This window comes from Cydia strobilella, chromosome 2 (genome assembly GCF_947568885.1).
Source record: "Cydia strobilella chromosome 2, ilCydStro3.1, whole genome shotgun sequence".
Classification (NCBI taxonomy): Eukaryota; Metazoa; Arthropoda; class Insecta; order Lepidoptera; family Tortricidae; genus Cydia; species Cydia strobilella.
In genome coordinates, this window is record NC_086042.1 from 4,957,950 (window position 1) to 4,976,603 (window position 18,654).

At 35.9% G+C, this 18,654-nt stretch overlaps 1 protein-coding gene across 33 annotated transcripts in view; it reads right to left on the reverse strand.

The window, feature by feature from the left end:
- The window catches only part of LOC134755337 (protein tramtrack, beta isoform), a 598,730-nt gene that overhangs the window by 506,659 nt on the left and 73,417 nt on the right, over positions 1–18,654 (reverse strand). The window contains exon 5 of one of the 33 annotated variants that reach the window (XM_063691814.1): positions 1,840–3,476. The exons of the other annotated variants lie outside the window; for them this stretch is intronic. Within the exon in view, the coding sequence (XP_063547884.1) occupies positions 3,049–3,476 (428 nt within the window). The 3' untranslated portion in view covers positions 1,840–3,048. Of the gene's footprint in view, positions 1–1,839; positions 3,477–18,654 lie in introns of those variants that run through there. 33 annotated transcript variants of the gene reach the window in all.

Below are 18,654 nucleotides of genomic sequence, written 5' to 3' on the forward strand. Positions count from 1 at the left end.
TTTATCAACATAATTTCGTCCATGTTTCGCCAGACAAGTGAAGGTATTTGTGTACAAACTACATGATTTTAATACAGTACAATATGAGTAATAAATAATAGGTACAAAAGAACTTAAACCCAGTAAGATTTGTGACAAAAGGCAGTCTCATCCACGTCTCATCGCTAAAAAGTGTACAATTGTGCAATGCTTTTTTTAATTTTTTGTTACTTGCTACTTTTACTACAGAGTATTTGCTACTTTTGTTTCAGTGTTACCAGTATTGTTGCATGCTTAACTAGATTCCAAACACAAATTACACACAAGACTATACTCTAATAAAGCGGCCGTTCCGATAAACATAGTTCGGTGCCGGGTGCGTATGGGCCGTGTTTACACGGTTCACCCGCCGCTGTCCCAGGTACTGCACACGCGCCTTGCAGCCGCTCGCTTTCGACGAGCACAGGTAGTGCCTCGTCTGGTGATCCTGCGAATACGTATACCCGTCTACCATGAGCATGAACTTCTTGCCTGACCTCGTCGGTAACAACACCACCCCTAAAAGGTTTACAATGAGGGTTAGTCAGGATTTGTCATTAGTTATTTGAACAGGAATACAGTAGTGGTAAGGTATTACTTACTTGGACACAAAAGTTAAACATTACCAAGGTAATTTGTGACAATAAACCAACTTGATTAATATTTATTTATTTACCTTTAGGCGAAAAGATATAAGCTGCAACGCAAACGTAGGACATACTTTAATATACCTACGACATACTTTATCCTAAATTAGATAGTATAGATACCATGACCGCAATATTGAAAAGGGTGCTAATATTTATTACATAAAGGATCTGAAAATGTATAACATTAACATTAAATATTATTCAGTATTCTCAGGGGCCTCTGTGTTATTTTCCTTGTTCTCGTCTGGAATTGTATTTCTTTTATGAAAATTGTCAACATCTTCCTCTAGAATTGCTACTACGTTATGACCACCAGTGATGTGTTCACTAATAAGTTCCTTCTTTAAATTCCAGTCGCTTTTCTTCGCTCGCTTTTTAGGCGCTGACATTTTTTGTCCTGTACTTTGAAGACGCTTCTTTGAATTTCTTAAAATTATTTTGAAAAACTCGTCGCAGTCATGCTCGGTGAAGGTAGAGTCAGTTTCTCTAACAAGCGTAAGAAAACAATTTCTAAAGTTTTTAAAATATTTGAAAGGAACCTTTTGGATATCACTTTTACTGTTTCCCGCCCACGAACAATGTAAGAGGCATTGACGAGTAATAAAATGGTCAATAAGTCTGTGACAAGCCGCGAGGCCCCTGCATGTCCCACTAGAACCACAAATAACACTCATTTCAGCAACTACATGAGCAAAAAACTCGTCATTGCCTAAATTTGCGTCCAACTCAGATAATTCTTCCACATTTTTAACAGGTTCACGGCTTCGGAAAAGCGGCACAGAGGTAGCCCGTTCATTAGAAGATTGTTCTTCAGACGTAAATGATGTTCTAGTGACAGTGACTCTTAAACTGGTTACAGTAGACTGAATTGTCGATAGTTGGCTCATCATTTTCGATTGATTAGCAATAATAGTATCTAATAAGGATTTATCCAATTGTGACGTGACATGATTTTGTTGTTTAGTCGATTGTTGTGAAGCGGTGTGGGTTACAGGGACCCGATTGTCCTGATTGCAGCCAGCTAATGGGTCTTTTTCGGAGGCCGTAGTTCTCGCAGTGCTACCTGCAACAAAGAAAACGTTTTAACATGTACCTACCTACTACATTTTTAATTTACGGTTTGAATTGACTAACATTCAACTTAAGTAGTAAAAAAGTGAAAAGAGCATGATTTGAAGCAATAATCGTTTAATTCTCGTAAGAGCTGCTCTACGTTAAAATAATTTTATATGAAAATTAATAACTTAAATAAAATAAATCTACAATAATAGATAATAAATTTATCCTAACAGATCTGTAACTATAGTAAGGCTCGATTCGAATATAATTATATAAAATATCACCGATTTACGTATCGCGTTGAGTAAAAAGTATCACTAAGCGTAGCTTATAGTTAGCACAATTTTCGAAATATACATAAATTTTGAGATAATTAGAGATCAACAATTAAAAGTAAGCTATTTCTAAATATATGAACAATAATCATATCATGTACAGTGAGCTGCGAAATTTCGTGAAGAAATTGTGAATGAATTCATTGATAAAGTCGCCATGCACTTTTGCGACTGGTGGATGGGAATGCATAACTGGACTTAAAGCTTGAATACGCCAAAACGTGGGCACACATTTTTGTTTATAATTTTTGTCATGGGTGGTTTATTCATTTTTTGTTTACTTAAATTAAAGTCGCTATATCATGAGGAACATATGATACCACAATAACTGTCAATTCTATAATTCGTATTCATTATAACGAGCTTTAAACAATAACGGAGCGTAATCACTTTGCACCAAAAGCCTTGGAAAATTCGATTAGGCTAAAGAAACTTGTGAAAATGTTAATATATCGATTAGTTTTTGTGATTTTGAAATGTTGCCGAGACGTTAATGAATGGAAAAACAACTAGAAAGCAGAAAAACACGAGATTGAAATGAGAAAAAATAGAAACTAGAACCATACAGCGTTCTTATATAAAAACCGAGATCTTAATTTTCTTATGTTGCATAAAAGGTAGAAATATCTCAAATTTATGTACAAAAAGTGAAGTCAAGTTAGATTAAGAGCTAACAAGAACTTATCTGCCTTCAAAATAGTGGTGCTAAATTAAATTTGTATGCAAAATGTAGGGTATATTATAGTCTGTGATATGTCAAATCCTGAGGCTGAAATGAAAGTGTACTCGTAGTATATTAGCATGATAAACTATAATATTTTCAACTATATTCAATATATATTTCGCTCCAGGAGACCTTTAATTTCTATTTATTTGTAATTTTATGTGCCCACGTTTTGGTGTGTTCAAGCTTTATCTACTATCTTACGGGATAGTCATAAAATATTGCTTATTATCAAAGTCATTGTTTATTCGGGCGCTGATTTCTATTCATCTTTCTTTTCTTCAGGGTTGGGGGGTCGGAGCCAGAGGTCGGTTCTGGGGAGTATTCTCGGGAAGTTCAAGGGAAGGGCGAGGGAGGTTGCCCGGGGCGACGTGAGGGGGGAGGGAAGGAGTGCAGCTGCTGTGGCGAGGAGACTGGAGGTGGCGGTGGCCGTGGAAGTGGAGGCAGGTGCGGGGAGCGCTCGGGGGCGCAGTTGGACGAAGGCGCCATTGCCGCAGCGTGCGTGGGACGGCGGCAAGTGGTTGTGATTGTCGCCGGAGGCCACCAGCTTGCCGCTGGAGAGGCGCACGCGGGCGCGGCAGCCCATGTGTTTGGACGAGCAGTAGAAGAAACGCCCGCCGACCTGCGAGTACGTGTATCCACGTAGCACCAGAATGTATTTGCCTTTCTCCGTCGGTATGAATTGGACGTCTGCAAAAAATTATTACAATTAATAAGTGATCCTGTATTTAAATATGGAGGTACAATGAATTAAAGACTACGGCTTAAAGATCACGTATTTTAAACCTTATTGCATTTATAGTTAGTAATATGCAAACAAAATAAATAGGTACCCAGTAAAACATTGCATGTTTTAATGCGACCAACTCATTATAGTCTTACACTATGCAATACAGAAGCAAGTACAGAAACAAATAAAGACAATTGGATAGAGGTAACAACAGGCGGTGTTATCGTTTAAGAGCGATCTCTTCCAGACAACCTTTGGGTACAATAAAATTAGAAGTAATAAAGTAATGCCAAAAGTAATAAAATATTACAAAAAATAAGTTACAACTAAAACTATAAATACCATGCCACCATAATAATTAAGTTTTCTTTATCAGATATTATTGTACGTTCCACCCATTAATTCTAAGGTTAGCTGAAAGAGATCCCTTATCGGGATAAGTTCGCCTATATACCTAAATCTATGTAATTTTCATGTAAACATATTTTTGTACAATACCATAGTCACAAGATCATTCCATAGTTGTTTAAGGTATAACAACATGGTCACTACGAGTATTTGCAGATGTGCCGACTTCTACTCATACCAGTAGGTACCGTAGCTGTGACATGTCATGCTTTGCATTTGTAAACCATGGAAAAACCTTTGACTCGGTCGAATCCGAATACTCGTCAGTCTGAAGTAACACGTTCACTGCGGGATGGGGTCGATAAAACCCCACGCAAAGTAATATACGACTAACACAATTTTTTTATTTTATTTATTAAAGTTGGGAACATACAATAAATCGCAGTTTCATGTTTCTTAACTGCTAAGCCAAAAATGCCTTGTTTACAGCCAGAGTTCGGACTAAATGCACTACATAGGTATGTTATAATATTGCACATATGTTATATGCCACAGCGAAGGCGTTAATAGATGAGCCAGGCCAGGTGTAGCCATTATACTCGTATCAAGGTGCTGAGAAATCCATAATAATCTAAATTTAAGTATAATTAAATCTTGAAATACTGTCCGTTTCTCACGACATATTTAGGAGGCGGATGCGTGTGTTCGGTATGTATGCGCAGAACGACGTCAACGTTGCGTCTCAGACGAGCCTTGCAGCCACGCCACTTGGACGAGCAGCACCAGTGCGGGGTCTCGTTGATCTGCGAGTACGCGTAGCCTTCTAGCATCAGTAGGCACTTGTTGCCGCTTCGCGTCGGAATCATTATCACTTCGTCTGAAAAACATACAAAGACTGGCTAGAATAATCTCCTTAACACATTCACCGCTGTGCTGCGGTCGTAGCCGATAACAGGGGTTTCCCGGTATGTAGCTTAAATGCTTCGTAGAGGCAAAACGACAACGTGTCGTGATTAGCGCTGAATGGGTTGGTTGCTGTCAGACTGTCAGTAGACTTGTTCTCATCATCCCTTTAGTCCTGGTCAACGTAATACTACATGGAAATGTTACGATCACGACAAAATACACGATATCGTCGAAATAAACAAAAAATGAAATTCATATTAAAATAACCTTTAATATAATAATTAATTAATATTAGCCGTCTGTCTTGTGGTTCGACATCTGGAATACAAATAAAATAGTCGAACAGTAACTAGAAGAGACAGGCTAACTTTATGGCATTGAAACGTAGCTTTATTTGACGTTCATAAGCGGATTGTAATAGGTATGCCTACTTTAAAAATAAATTATCTTTATTACCACATAATTTTACTGAGAGATGTGATATTATTACTTAGTCACGTTGCCCGAATGTCTAGTAATATCTGGATGTCTCCGGAGGAATTCGCTAGCCCATGTTACCCCTGCCATCTTCTTTTGTTTATTAAATGTATGTTTTATGTTATGTGTAACAGCAAATTTGTAAGCCAATTCTCGTAATCTCATTGAAGTAAGCCCGTCTTTTCCAGCCTCAGCCATATCCTTGACGTAAAAACAAAACATTTTCTCCATATCACGATTAAATGTCATAGGTTTACCGGCACACATTGCTGGCTTTCCTTTCTTAAGACGATTACGAAGACTAGCTTCACTCAGTTTAAAAGAACGAGCAACTTTTCTTATTGACTCTCCATTGAATATTCTTGTGCGAGCCTCGGCGAAGATAATTTCCGTCCAAAGCCGACGTTTGGTTCCAGGCGTGACACCTAGGGTAGCAAAAGTGAAAATAATGTCAAAAATAATAGGACAGCACGTGAAGGAAAAAAATAGCGATAACAGGTCGGGCGCATACTTAGTGCATAAATATCACTGGAATCCAGCGGTCCCCCTTTCCGGTAACCATTTAGGTACGCATAATGAATGTCATTAACGGGTCTAACGCGATTAAATTTCATTATTTGAACTTTTTTTCGACTTTTGTTTTTATTGTTAGTGTTGCGTGTCGTGACGTGGACAATAAACATTAAAAAGAAACGGGTAGATAAATTTATTTGTCTACCCCGAACATTTGTATAAACTAATGTCGGGTAGTTTAGTGTTGTTTACCAATATCTCAATTGACATTCTGCTGGGACGTCAGTCTTCCGTGACCACAGCTAGTGCAAACTAACCGAAACATCGGAAACAAGGTAAAATAATGAAATTTAATCGCGTCAGACCCGGTAATGACATTAATTATGTGTACGAAACGCGAGTTTTAACTGTTATATTTAGGTACGAGTACTAATATGGTTACACTTAGCTTGCTAGCCTTAGTATTTTTAACTTGATTCTAACTTTTTTATATTTGGATTTTTTTGTTTTGTAATAAAAATGTACCCGATATGTACCTTAAAAGGTTTTTGTTACTTATATTATACAATTATTTAGATTAGATTAGATGATTTATTTCATGAAAGACGATTACATAATAAGTTTGCATTAATGTCAAAAATATAAGAATTTCTACCATGATCGTCAAAATAAAAAAACCGGCAAAGTGCGAGTCGGACTCGCGTTCCAAGGGTTCCGTACATTACACAATTTAAACAATGTATTTTTTATGTGAAATTTTAAAGTCTTTAAAAAACCCGTAGGGGTCGGATCAAAAACTAATAAGTAATTAAGTCCGACTCACGCTTGACTACACATTTCTAATAGGTTTTCCTGTGATCTATAGGTAAAGAACTATTTTGTGTATTTTTTTCAAAATTTTAGACCCAGTAGTTTCGGAGATAAAGGGGGAATGGTCATTTTTTGTATATTTTCTTGAATAACTTCTAAACTGTTTATTTTAAAATTATTAAAAAAATCTATTTGAGTTTCTCACAATGAGCTCTTTCATTTGATATGTAACACGATATAGTTTGAAAAACTTTATTTATTAATTTTCTCATTTGCCCCCCAAAAGTGGCCCCGTGTTTAAATTTTATTTGTTTACGTTACATGTCCATCTTTGGGTCACAGACTTACATATGTATGCCAAATTTCAACTTAAGTGGTTCAGTAGTTTCGGAGAAAATAGGCTGTGACAGACGGACAGACAGACAGACGCACGAGTGATCCTATAAGGGTTCCGTTTTTTCCTTTTAAGGTAGGTACGGAACCCTAAAAATGAAAATAATAACAATACTAATGAAAATAGAATTATAGCTCCAATCAGGATTGTCAACACAATTACAATAAGAATAAGTAGATAGATACTTACAAATCCAAAATATTAGTAAATTTACAATGTCAAAACTTACACTAAACAGTAAAAACACAACACAAGAACAATAAAAATAGAAACAATAAATAAAAAGTCAATTAATCCCAAATGGGAACAGTGATTACAGTGTCATATTAATAGAGTAGGTATAAAATAATACAAATAATATCTCCCAATAAGAGTCGTCCACACACTATAATATAAAATAGAAAAAAAAAACAATGAAATAGTATTATCTCCCAATAAGAATACAATGTCAATAAAAAACAATAATAATAAAATAATTTCTAAATCAAAATGTCATTTCCATGAACTCGTTAATAATTATTGTTATGTAACTGACAGTGTATGACTAATACCAATAATATTCTATTCTATTCTATTCATTTACTGAGTACAGAGGGTTTTCCAACAAAAGGTTTCTCAATTTACGTCTGAATATTTCGTCGCATTGCTCGTTTCTTATCTCGGCAGGTAGGTGCTCGAAATAAGTAGGTCCGATGATTCGTGGGTTCCTTTTTGAAAGCACCAAGCGACGAGGAACTGTTATAAGACGACCTGTGTTACGCAGTTGTTTTCCCGGACAATCTACACGAGAAAATTGAGCAATATTGTTTCTCACGTATATTATTAAGTCAAACAGGTATTGTGAGTAGTGAGTCATTATGCGTTCCGAAATAAAAAGTTCTTTACATGGGTGCCTATGTTTTACTCCAGCAAGTGTACGAAATGCTCTCTTCTGAACTATTAGGACTTCTGGCATCAGTGGAGTTACCTCAAATGAGCGTGCCGTACGACATAATAGAATGGAAGTGAGCAAAGTACACCTGTTTTAGAGCTTCCTTCGAGATAAGTGGCTTCATCTTTCGCAACGCAAAGACTGCACTACCCAACCTGTCACAGACACTGTCAACATGGTGCTTCCAGTTAAGGTTACAGTCGACTATAAACCCAAGGAACCTACTCACTTACTTAAACTTATGATGTGTTTAATACCGTATACCGTGATGTGTATATATACCGGTCCATCAGGATCGTTAAACCTTGAAATAACTCCCGTTCTTGAAAATATACTTGGGCGGCGGGTGTATGTGCTCGGTGTAGACGCGGCGCGTGCGCAGGTTCCCTAAGTACTGCACGCGAGCTTTACAGCCCAATGCCTTCGACGAGCATAAGTAATGGGTGGTGTGGTGCACCTGGGAATATGTGTACCCGTCCACCATGAGGAGATACTTTTTGCCGGACTTCGTAGGTAGAAGCACAACATCTGAAAGTATTTTTTAATAAGCAGTGCTATTAGAATGTGTTTTTTTTTTACTACAAAAAAGTGTTTTTGAGTACTACTATCACAATAAATACAACTTTGGCATGGTTTATTCTCATAATTATTAATTGCAAGTACACAAACAAACTCATACTTACAAATACACATAATACACACAAAGGTAAATAAGAGGAACGATATCTACTCTACTCGTACTCTTGGTCTTGATAGGTACTCTTAGTAAGAATAGATTTGAAAAAATCAAATCAAGAAATAGGTACATTGAATAACAAGTTGTCAGCGAATGCAAATCAAGCTTTGCCAACTTGCCAGTAATTTTATAGAAATAGTTTATTCGTGGCACACTATTTTCGTTTTGATATATACTCGTAGATATATTTAATGGGGGACAGCCTCCTCCGTAGAATTCAGTAGTTTGGACATAGTAACTGGAGGGAAATATCTGTAACTACAATCGCCAAGAGCGTGTGACTAGTATTGTATTGATCTTAAATTTTAATATAGTCGCCATTTTTGAAAACATAACCCGGGCGCGGATGGCAGTGCGTGGTGTCTTGCCGCTCGACCTGACCATTCGCAAGCCGGTACACGGTGGCGCGACAGCCCTGCGACTTCTTGGACGAGCAGTAGTACTTCAGCCCGCGCGATGTCTTGTTCATCAACGAGTAAGTGTAGCCGTCTAGCATGAGCAGGTCTTGCTTGCCTTTGCGGGATGGGATCATTATCACTTCTGCAAATGTTGTGCTCAATTAACATTTTATGTTAAGATAGTATTAAAGCTTTTGAGGCTTGGTTTGTAACGTTCGTTAGACCTCAGAAACATTTTAGGTAGGTATTAAGAGTTGATGAAAAGTTTTGGGGAAATAAGGTGCGACCACACCGCTGCTTAAAAAACGGTGAAGGTACGGAATCGCTGTGTCGCATCGTAAGCGTTTCGTTTTTTTGGCGTGCCATCCACACCGCTGCTCAAAATACGCTGACGGTGCGGAATCGGAATTTACAATGGATCACTTAAACTTTGTTTTCTGTTATGAACTAGTTTTATAAATTTTAGAGTACATTTAAAATAAAAACCTTTTAAATCTGAAGATTTCTAACTATATTCCCGTGAGATTCGATAATATTAAAGTTATTTCGACTTAATAGTAATTAAAGATTTGTTTTAATATTATGGCTATTTGAAACTCTGACACATAGGCCCTAAGCACACGAGGCGTAGGCGTAAGCGTATCGTAAAAACGTTACGAGTACGAGACGCGTAGTTCTGGGCACCAAGCGTCGCGTAAGCGTAATCGTTCTGTTTGCATACAAATTCTTCAAGGCTTCGCTACGCTTACGACTCGTAATAACGACATAGATCTCATACGCTACACTACGACTACGCTTCGTGTGCGGACTTGTTTGAACTTGTACGTGCTCGTAGCGCTCTCGTTCTACGCGCGTATAACGATACGCTTACGCCTCTTACGCTTACGCCTCGTATGCTGAGGGCCTTAATCTACGCAACCCTGTAAGTTTAGTTTCTTGGTGGTAAAATTTGTGCATTTTTTCATATTATTCTTTGTCAGTTCTTTTCGATGTATGTATTACCGAAATTCGTGTTCTGTATTTTACTAAAAGTACTGTAAAGTTTTTGTGAATGAGGGATTCAACCAACCAAAAATACTGGATTAACCCCTGAAGTACATAAATAGAGTGACTTGTTAAATCATTGAAAAGTTAAATTTTATAATAACAATAAAAAATATTAAGACAGCACAATTATTTTTTACATAAATTCTCAACAAAATTTCCTTCATCTTAGGATTACCAATACAAAAAATTACAGCCTCAATCACTGATTGTTATGATAAGAAAGAAAACAATTTCTTTTAGAAACAAAACAAAGTCTAACTTGACATTTGACACACATGACCGTCGTGAACTTATATTTACACAACCGGCAGCGACTGGGAAGAGTGAGCCGGGTAATGTGCGTGGTTATGGAGACGACGCCCGTCGTCACGACCAGGCTGCTGTTGGCGTTTAGGGACCTCAATAACTTCAGAGTAAATCGTTATGTCACGATTGCGACATTTTGCATTCGTGTTTTTCTTTCTTTTCTTTGTCATTTTCTTTCGACAAAGTCCTAAAAATGTAAGTTCAAAAGCTAGATGTAAAGTAAAAACTTTAAAAATCACATTAGGGGCATTTCACGTCAAGCGGGCAGCAAAAAAATGGTCAGGTTCTGGATTTTGTTCATAGTTGGATTAATTGGACCTATATGTGAATTAAAAAATTTGGCATCATTACTTTTTTAATATATTGCTTCGTTAAAAATTTATACGCATTTGAAAAAACTACAAAATTTGAGGAACGGATTTTTTAAAAATTATTATTTCAATTCTTTCAGTGGATTTAATTATAACTAAATAGTGATTATTTGAGAATATTAGTTGATTTCTTTGAAAATTTATAAAAAAAGTTTTTTTTTATCTTTTTTTCATATAACAAACCGGAAGTTAGTATTAAATATCTTTTTTTTTCCAACTTCGCATTTTTTTATATTTTTTATTTTTACACAATAATGTAGCTTATGGTGTACTAATGTCCTATAAAATTTTTTATAATGGCATCTCGATTGGTTTTGAAGATTCATGAAGTAATTCGAAAGTACTGCGCGACGCTCCGTACTGAGAGGTAGTTCTATGTGGCAGTCTTTAATGGTCAATTACGGGTTTTTTTACTTTTGCGTAACGGAATTAAAGCAATAAACAATATTTCATCGGTTAAGATGAAGAAAAGCTAATGATGTATTATTCAATCGTGCCTTGTAGTGCACCGCGAAGTGTCCGTGGCAAGCCTCCGAAACAAGATTCGTGTCACGGTTGTGACATTTAGTAGACGGATTATTTTTATTTCTTTTCTTCGTCAGTTTTTTTCGCCGATGTACTGAAATGTTAAGCTGTTCTACTGAAATGGTATATTGCTACTTACATACACACTAATTAAATACTGACCCCAAATATCTAATACGTGTGTTTGTAATTATTATAAGACTGAATACACATTTTAACGATTATAAATTAATATTTTATTGCATGTTTAATAACAATACAAAACGAACATCGACAATTACTGATTATTATGATACAAAAGAAAACAATTCCTTTTAGCAGTGAAACACAACCTATAGTCACACTTCTTGCACTTGACTGTTGTTTTCTTTTGAATGCACAGCTTACAACGGCCAGTCGTCGTGTGAACGGCGAAATGACCATAGCTGTCGAGGCGAGCGCCGTCTTTAGGCTTAGTCTGACGGGGCTTAGAGCTGTAAACTTCAGGATCTACCACTATTTCTTTGAGTCCAAATTTCTGGGCTACAATTTTTGTCTTTCTTTTTATCTTCTTTGTTTTACGACGAGTTACTGAAATATTTATGCTTGGGTAAAGAGATTTTAATTCAACGTAGGTAGGTATCTTTAATTCTTAATATATAGGGAGTAATGTAAATTTGGATGTAATTATAAGAAAACCTGAATTGCATTAGATACAACAAACAAGAAATTATGATTGGCAACCTAAGTTTCTATTAAGATCTGTTTAATTTAGGCATAACATAAGTGTTGAGTAAAAAAAAGCAATATCAGCACATCGAAATATTGTATTTTATTGAAAAACAAACAATCGTTCACCAAAACCACACAGGAATTGTTTAAGATAAATCTTTTAAAGATATCACACAAGGTAAGCAGGAAAATCAATGAAAAAGGAACATTTTATATTTGGTTCATAAAGCGGTACCTACTGCACCGCAAATAGCCTTATAGAATATGACACTTTGTGAACTTAAAAATAGAGCTCAAAGCTCGGAAGCACTCCATTAACGCACCCAATTTAACTAGGCAAATACTTAATGATTAAGTAATTATTAACTTGTAGACTAGATAAAAATCTTTATAATAATAAAACAGTACAACTTCTGGCGTGTAGTCAGCAGTAAATGTTGCTAAACGGCCAGCTTGTTCAAAATGAACTTAACACAACTTTATTTTTAATTATTTTTGTGTGCAAATTTTGATCACCTCATCTAAGCAGATAAACAACTAGGTAATTTTGCTGCTGACTATAGATTTTTGACCTATATGTAAAAAATACCTATTTATTCACGACCATTTTTTCTTACCTAAACGTTGTTGACAAGGTACTTGCATTTATAAGCTACATAAAGTAAAATATAAACATAGTACAATAAACATAGCACTGGTTAGTTTAGCCAATCAAAAATCTATGCCTGCGATTTCTTCAACTAAAAACTTACTACATTAACATTACATTTTAATATGCATATTCACATTTCCTTTCCTAATACAAATTGTATTCTTTTAACTAATTGCATATTATACCTAGTTCTCATGGCAAGTACCTAGTCCAAGTCACGACCATGACATCGAGCTAGTGGTCACAACCCTCGTTCACTTAAATGACAGTACACTGTAACACTGTATAAAAGTATACATCCAAAAGTATAGACCTTTCTGGACTTGTATGCCACATAGAGATATATATTTAGGGTTTGCGTTCTTAAGTATCTCTAACAGTCTATACCTAATCGTTCTGTATGCATGCATTTAACGGCTGTACTTTTGACGCGTAGTCTGATCCGTTACTTATGATGCTAACTGTACCTGTTTCTATGATTATTAATGTTATTAGATTATTTTAAAACGGGTCACTCACACACTACACACCGCGCCCTCGACCAGTGAAGATGTGACGGTGCTCCGTGAAGACGGTCCTCGTAAATTGGACCGAAACATGTCGAGCTATTCGACTTAATACTACGTAAGTGACCCGTTTTAAAATAATATAATATGTTTGAGTCTCACGGGAGTTTTATAGTTAAAATGATTAATATTGTCTTATTCTTAAAACTATTACATTTTGTATACTTTGTTCAAACCTTACGCTAACGATTACACGTCTAGCTTTGTTAAAATAGCCCTATAATTTTTAGTTATTGTCGCCATTAAGGCCTCTAAACATTATTTCTCCGACCAGATTTATAATTAATCCATCGTAAATTTTATAATATCGTTACTAATACATTAAGTACCTATTAATAACTAAAGTGATGTTCATGATTATAATTATAAAAACACTAGTAAAACTTTCTAATCTAAATTAAGAATAAACCCGTAAAACTTTGCGACTTGCATGATGATTATTTACGTAGAATATTTTTATTGAGTAAAAAAATAATTGATAGATAAGTAAATATTAAAGGACAACTTTACGCAGATGAACCTCGTTCTACATTAATCTCTCATAAAGGCTTGTGTTGTGGGACTAGACAACAATATCTATAATATATAGAGGGAGTTATAATTATATAAATATTTAATACATAGAAAACATCCTTAACTCAGGAACATATTTGTGATATAAAGCCTGACCAGTAATATATGATCATTGTCAAGAGAGCGCTGTTATTATCATGTATAGGGTGACAGTTCAGTATACTATGAAAAAACTAGTTCCAGTGAAATTCCGCAACACGGCGCGTGATCATATATTCCTGGTCAGGCTTTACATACAAATAAATACACTTCGGACTAGACTAGGAGGCCGTCAATCATAATAAATTATCATCCAAGCAGTCTCCTTACTCCTATTTGTGTAGCATAAAAGGTTGATTTTTGCGTCTATGCCGCAGGTGCCAACAATGAAGACAAACATCATCATATCTGCTGGAACAAGTTCAATGCAACCTTCATTCAACAGTTCTACAATAATAGATAGATTGTCTACTCTGTGGGACCTGCGTTTTCCGGTACGTGATCGCTAATCAAGGAGCTTTCAGCCCCAACAGCCAGGAGGTTCTTAATGGAGCAGGTTAATCACTGGAGCACTGGTGCAGCACGATCTCAAGGTCGTGGAAAGAGAACAGGCGCCTGCGCCGCTCATACACACAATCCACTTTTTCTGGAAGTCGTATAATTTATTAAAGATATGTTCCAGTATTTGTTTGACCTTAAAATTTCTAACTAAGCAGTCGGTCAGGAAGAATGTAACCCGCTGATAGAAAACAACGGCATAGATAGAATAAAACACAAAAGTAAAAAATAAACTGTTTTATAAAAACATGATAAAATATATAATATTTTTTTACAGTAATCCCTAAATTTAAAAATTATCTACCGAACCTAAACCATTTATATGTTTCATAAAAACTAAAAAGCGTTATCATTAAATGATACGTTGCGTTGTTTATAAAATAAACCACTGTACCATAATAATATTAACCATCTCACCTTGTCATAACATGATCAAAACATAAAACTGTATTCAAGCAAAGGGTTAGCCATGTTTACAACGATCATTGCTGGTGATCATTCAACTAGAACTTAGGTAAAATACATATAGGTACCTCGAGATACACATCATACACTCAAGGTCAAAGCTAACAATTTTTAATGGAAATGTCTGTAAATTACACAATTTTCATTGCTCCTGAATATAAGACCTGTCCCATATAAGTCTTTTTACAAGAACTAATGCTGATTTTGGTAGGTATTTCTAATTTATTTACTTTCATATTTTAATATATGAAGGATACACGGAAAGAACTAGACATTTTGAGTAATCGCGGTTTTAATATTTGGATCCATGTCAAAATGTATGGTAATTCCGTGACCAGGTCTTTTTTAACTAAAAAAAATTGTGTTACATATTATACAGTGGTAGCAAAAGATATAACTAATAGTTCATTAAGAAAAGATGAAAATCTCCTAACTCTAAACCTCTTAACTTAAGAGTATACCATATGATATGAAGGGTACACGGAAAGAACATGTCTAGTCACTTTTTGATGATGAGATTTTCATCTTTTCTTAACATGTAACACAATTTTTTTTAGTTAAAGTTAAAGGCTTAAGAGTCTTAAGCCTTAATTTACAACATTTATCAATTATTTTATTTTGTAATGTGAGCAGGAGTAATATTTTTCCTTCAAGTCCCATATAAAATCTTGCGAGCACTGTTCGGCTATATTTGCACCTGACGCCAATATTTTTATTTTACTAGTAAATTATTCTGTAAATTCAAGAATGTAATTTAATTCCGCTTCTGATAATGCTAAACAAAACCCTTTGTAAAAAGTTTGGCAAAATTATATGGGTTTGAATACTTTCATATCCGTATTTCGATTTTGTATGAAAACAGGAGCCATTTTATTTCTCTTTTTATATAATTTAGATGATATTCTGTCGCCAATTTGAGGTCTTAGCAATGATACGTTCTTCTTTGGAATCTTGCACCTTGTTATGACTGTGATATATTTTTACTAATTTTTCTGCGAATACAAAATATTAGTGGCAAATCGATCGCAAGTTTCCCAAATAACAATTTCTTCATTTTTGCATTAGGGTCTAGCAATGGGTTATGTGCGTCTCAAAATGGTTTATTTTAAAATTAATCACTAGTCAAGCGCTATATAAATAACATAGTTACAGAAAAAATATTTTAGTTCATCAGTAAGTTTTTTATCTTAATGTGTTCATGTAACAAAACTTTACGGGACAGGCCTTAGTTAGCCTGTGCTCGATATCCAAGTGGTTTATAAGAACAGCTTTATCAAACAGCACATAACAGTTTAACAGCAGTGGTTGTCTAAAGTGTAACATGACAATGTCAGCATTAACATTAATTACTATCGACAGCTCAAATACACTTTAAATTTCATTCTATATTTTGCAGCACCCAACAACATGACATTTAAAACAAACATTTATAAAAAATAAGTAATTGTCTTACAATATCCAACATGATTTAATTACACAAAATCCATCTGCCCCTGTGCCGACATAAATTCATTATTTTACCTACTTAAGTTATTATCATACATTAATTAGGTACTTAGTTATATAATATACCAACAATTCATAAAAAAATACCTACATTGAAAGCACCAAAAATTTAAGAAATCCGTCCTTCATTTACTTAACGGCCCATTTCGAACAATGCCTATAAGGTGTCACAGCGATACGATACCGGTCTGACAGTGTCAAAAGTGACATTTCTTTAACCAAAAATGTCACTTTTGACACTGACAGATCGGTATCGTATCGTTGTGACATCTTATAAGCATTGTTCGAATTGGGCTGTATATGTCATTGTCAGCCTTAAGACGATAGAACTATCTGTCTGAACAGACTTAATTACTGTGTCAAAACTATAATATATTATTTTTCTGCACTCCAAAAGTCCATTGACCGATTAAATTTAATAAATATAATATACTGGCTAATGGAAATGTTCTATACGTTGCAATATAATTACGTGTACCTATGTATTGTGTCATATCATATCTGAATAAAATAACGAGAGCAGAAAATTACAGATAATGCGTGAGTATTAATAAACCCTGCGAAGTCTTGATCTATTACAAAATTTGGAGAACTGATTTCGGTACGTTAATAAGCTGCAAACATGCAAGCTAGGGTGAAAACAAATCGCAAATACAATTTTATATCACTTTCAAGCAATTGACATCCCAGGACCAACTTAAATTTATTTCACAGAAAAGTAAAATAAATAACACAAAATATACTAAGGTTGTAAGGTTTGTTTGTGTAAAATTGAAAGCGTTTTTAATTATTGGTCCAAATCGCCCAGCTATAGTCCGTCTCCCTACGCTAAAGTTGCAGCAGTAACAGACGGTTGTCTTCGATGGTGCACAGCGGTGCTTGACTTGTTTTTGATGAAGAGCGTTTATGTAAAGTATGTAACCCGTACAACTTGCATGCAGACCATGCAGTCGATGTGCACTTATGCAGGCAATGCTTGGCATCCCCTTTATGAAGTAACTAGCTTTTGCCCGCGACTTCGTCTGCGTGGAATTAGTAATTTGGGTAAACAAATCTGCTTTAAAATCCATCCTTTTTTTTTTTCACCCCCAAAATTGGTCCACTATACATTTCTACCCCATTTTTTACGCCCTTAAGGGATGATTTCGGGGATAAAAAAAATTCTATATCCTTCCCCACAGCTCAAACTATCCCCATACCAAGTTTCATCTATATCGGTTTAGCGGTTATTGATTCCCCATACAAATTTCCACCCCCCTTTTCACTCCCTAGAGGGATGTTCTGGGATAAAAAGTATCTTATGTCCTTCCCCGGGACTCAAACTATCTGTATACCAAATTTCAACTAAATCAGTTCAGCGGTTTAAGCGTGAAGAGATAACAGACAGACGGACGACCAGACAGCCTTTCGCATTTATAATATTAGGTAAGTATGGATGCAAAATTCTCCCTTTGTTAGCTATGATTATGGAACCCGTACATCTTTACGACTTGCCCCTCGATGGTGGTGATGCTGGCGATGCACTGCAGCCGCCGCTTGCGCCCGCACACCCAGCGCGTGCGCGGCCCACGGCACTTCTCCTTGATGAAGTTGTTGCCGCCGATCCGGATCATGGGGTTGCCTCGGCACGATAGCACGAAACGGACATCTGGAGTGAAGTGACGGAAGATAAAGTTATTGTGAGAATCTCGCCCGTGCCTCACTATATTCTTATAAGTACATACCAATTTAAAGAAATTCGCGGTGAAGACCTCGGATTTCCTTTATCTTAAATTAATAAACTTCAGCATATTGAGGGCGTTACCAACTTAAAAACCTCATTATGTTTTAATTTAATGAATGGGGTTGACCGGTCGAAATGCAGCAGCAAATTAGCAGATGGCGCTAGCAGAGCAAACCTTTGACAGTTGCCAACCCCATTGCTGTTTCGCGCTGCGCTATGGTTGTCTGGTAGAGAATGCCTAAAGGGGTCAAGGCATTATTAAGTTCGACATTTGTTGTTGTTTAATTTTGCAATAATTTAAATAAATAAAAACGTGACATTTCAAAGTATCTAACCTACGTGTACGTTTAAGTCCTATGCCTACTAGCTATAATCCTGTAGATAAAAAAACCGGCCAAGTGCGAGTCGGACTCGCGTTTTAAGGGTTCCGTACAATCACAATAACAACACCACGTTTCACGTAAACCATGGCGGCTGTGTCCCTAAAACAGCCTAACAGCATTTTTGTTCTTAAGTCCGACATACGCCTGAGTACAATAGCATCTAAACTATCATTTGACAAAGTATCAAACGCGAGGCGATGAGGCCGATGACTGAAAACAATTTAATTTTTTACATGTTCATGTAACCAGCTGACGGTCTT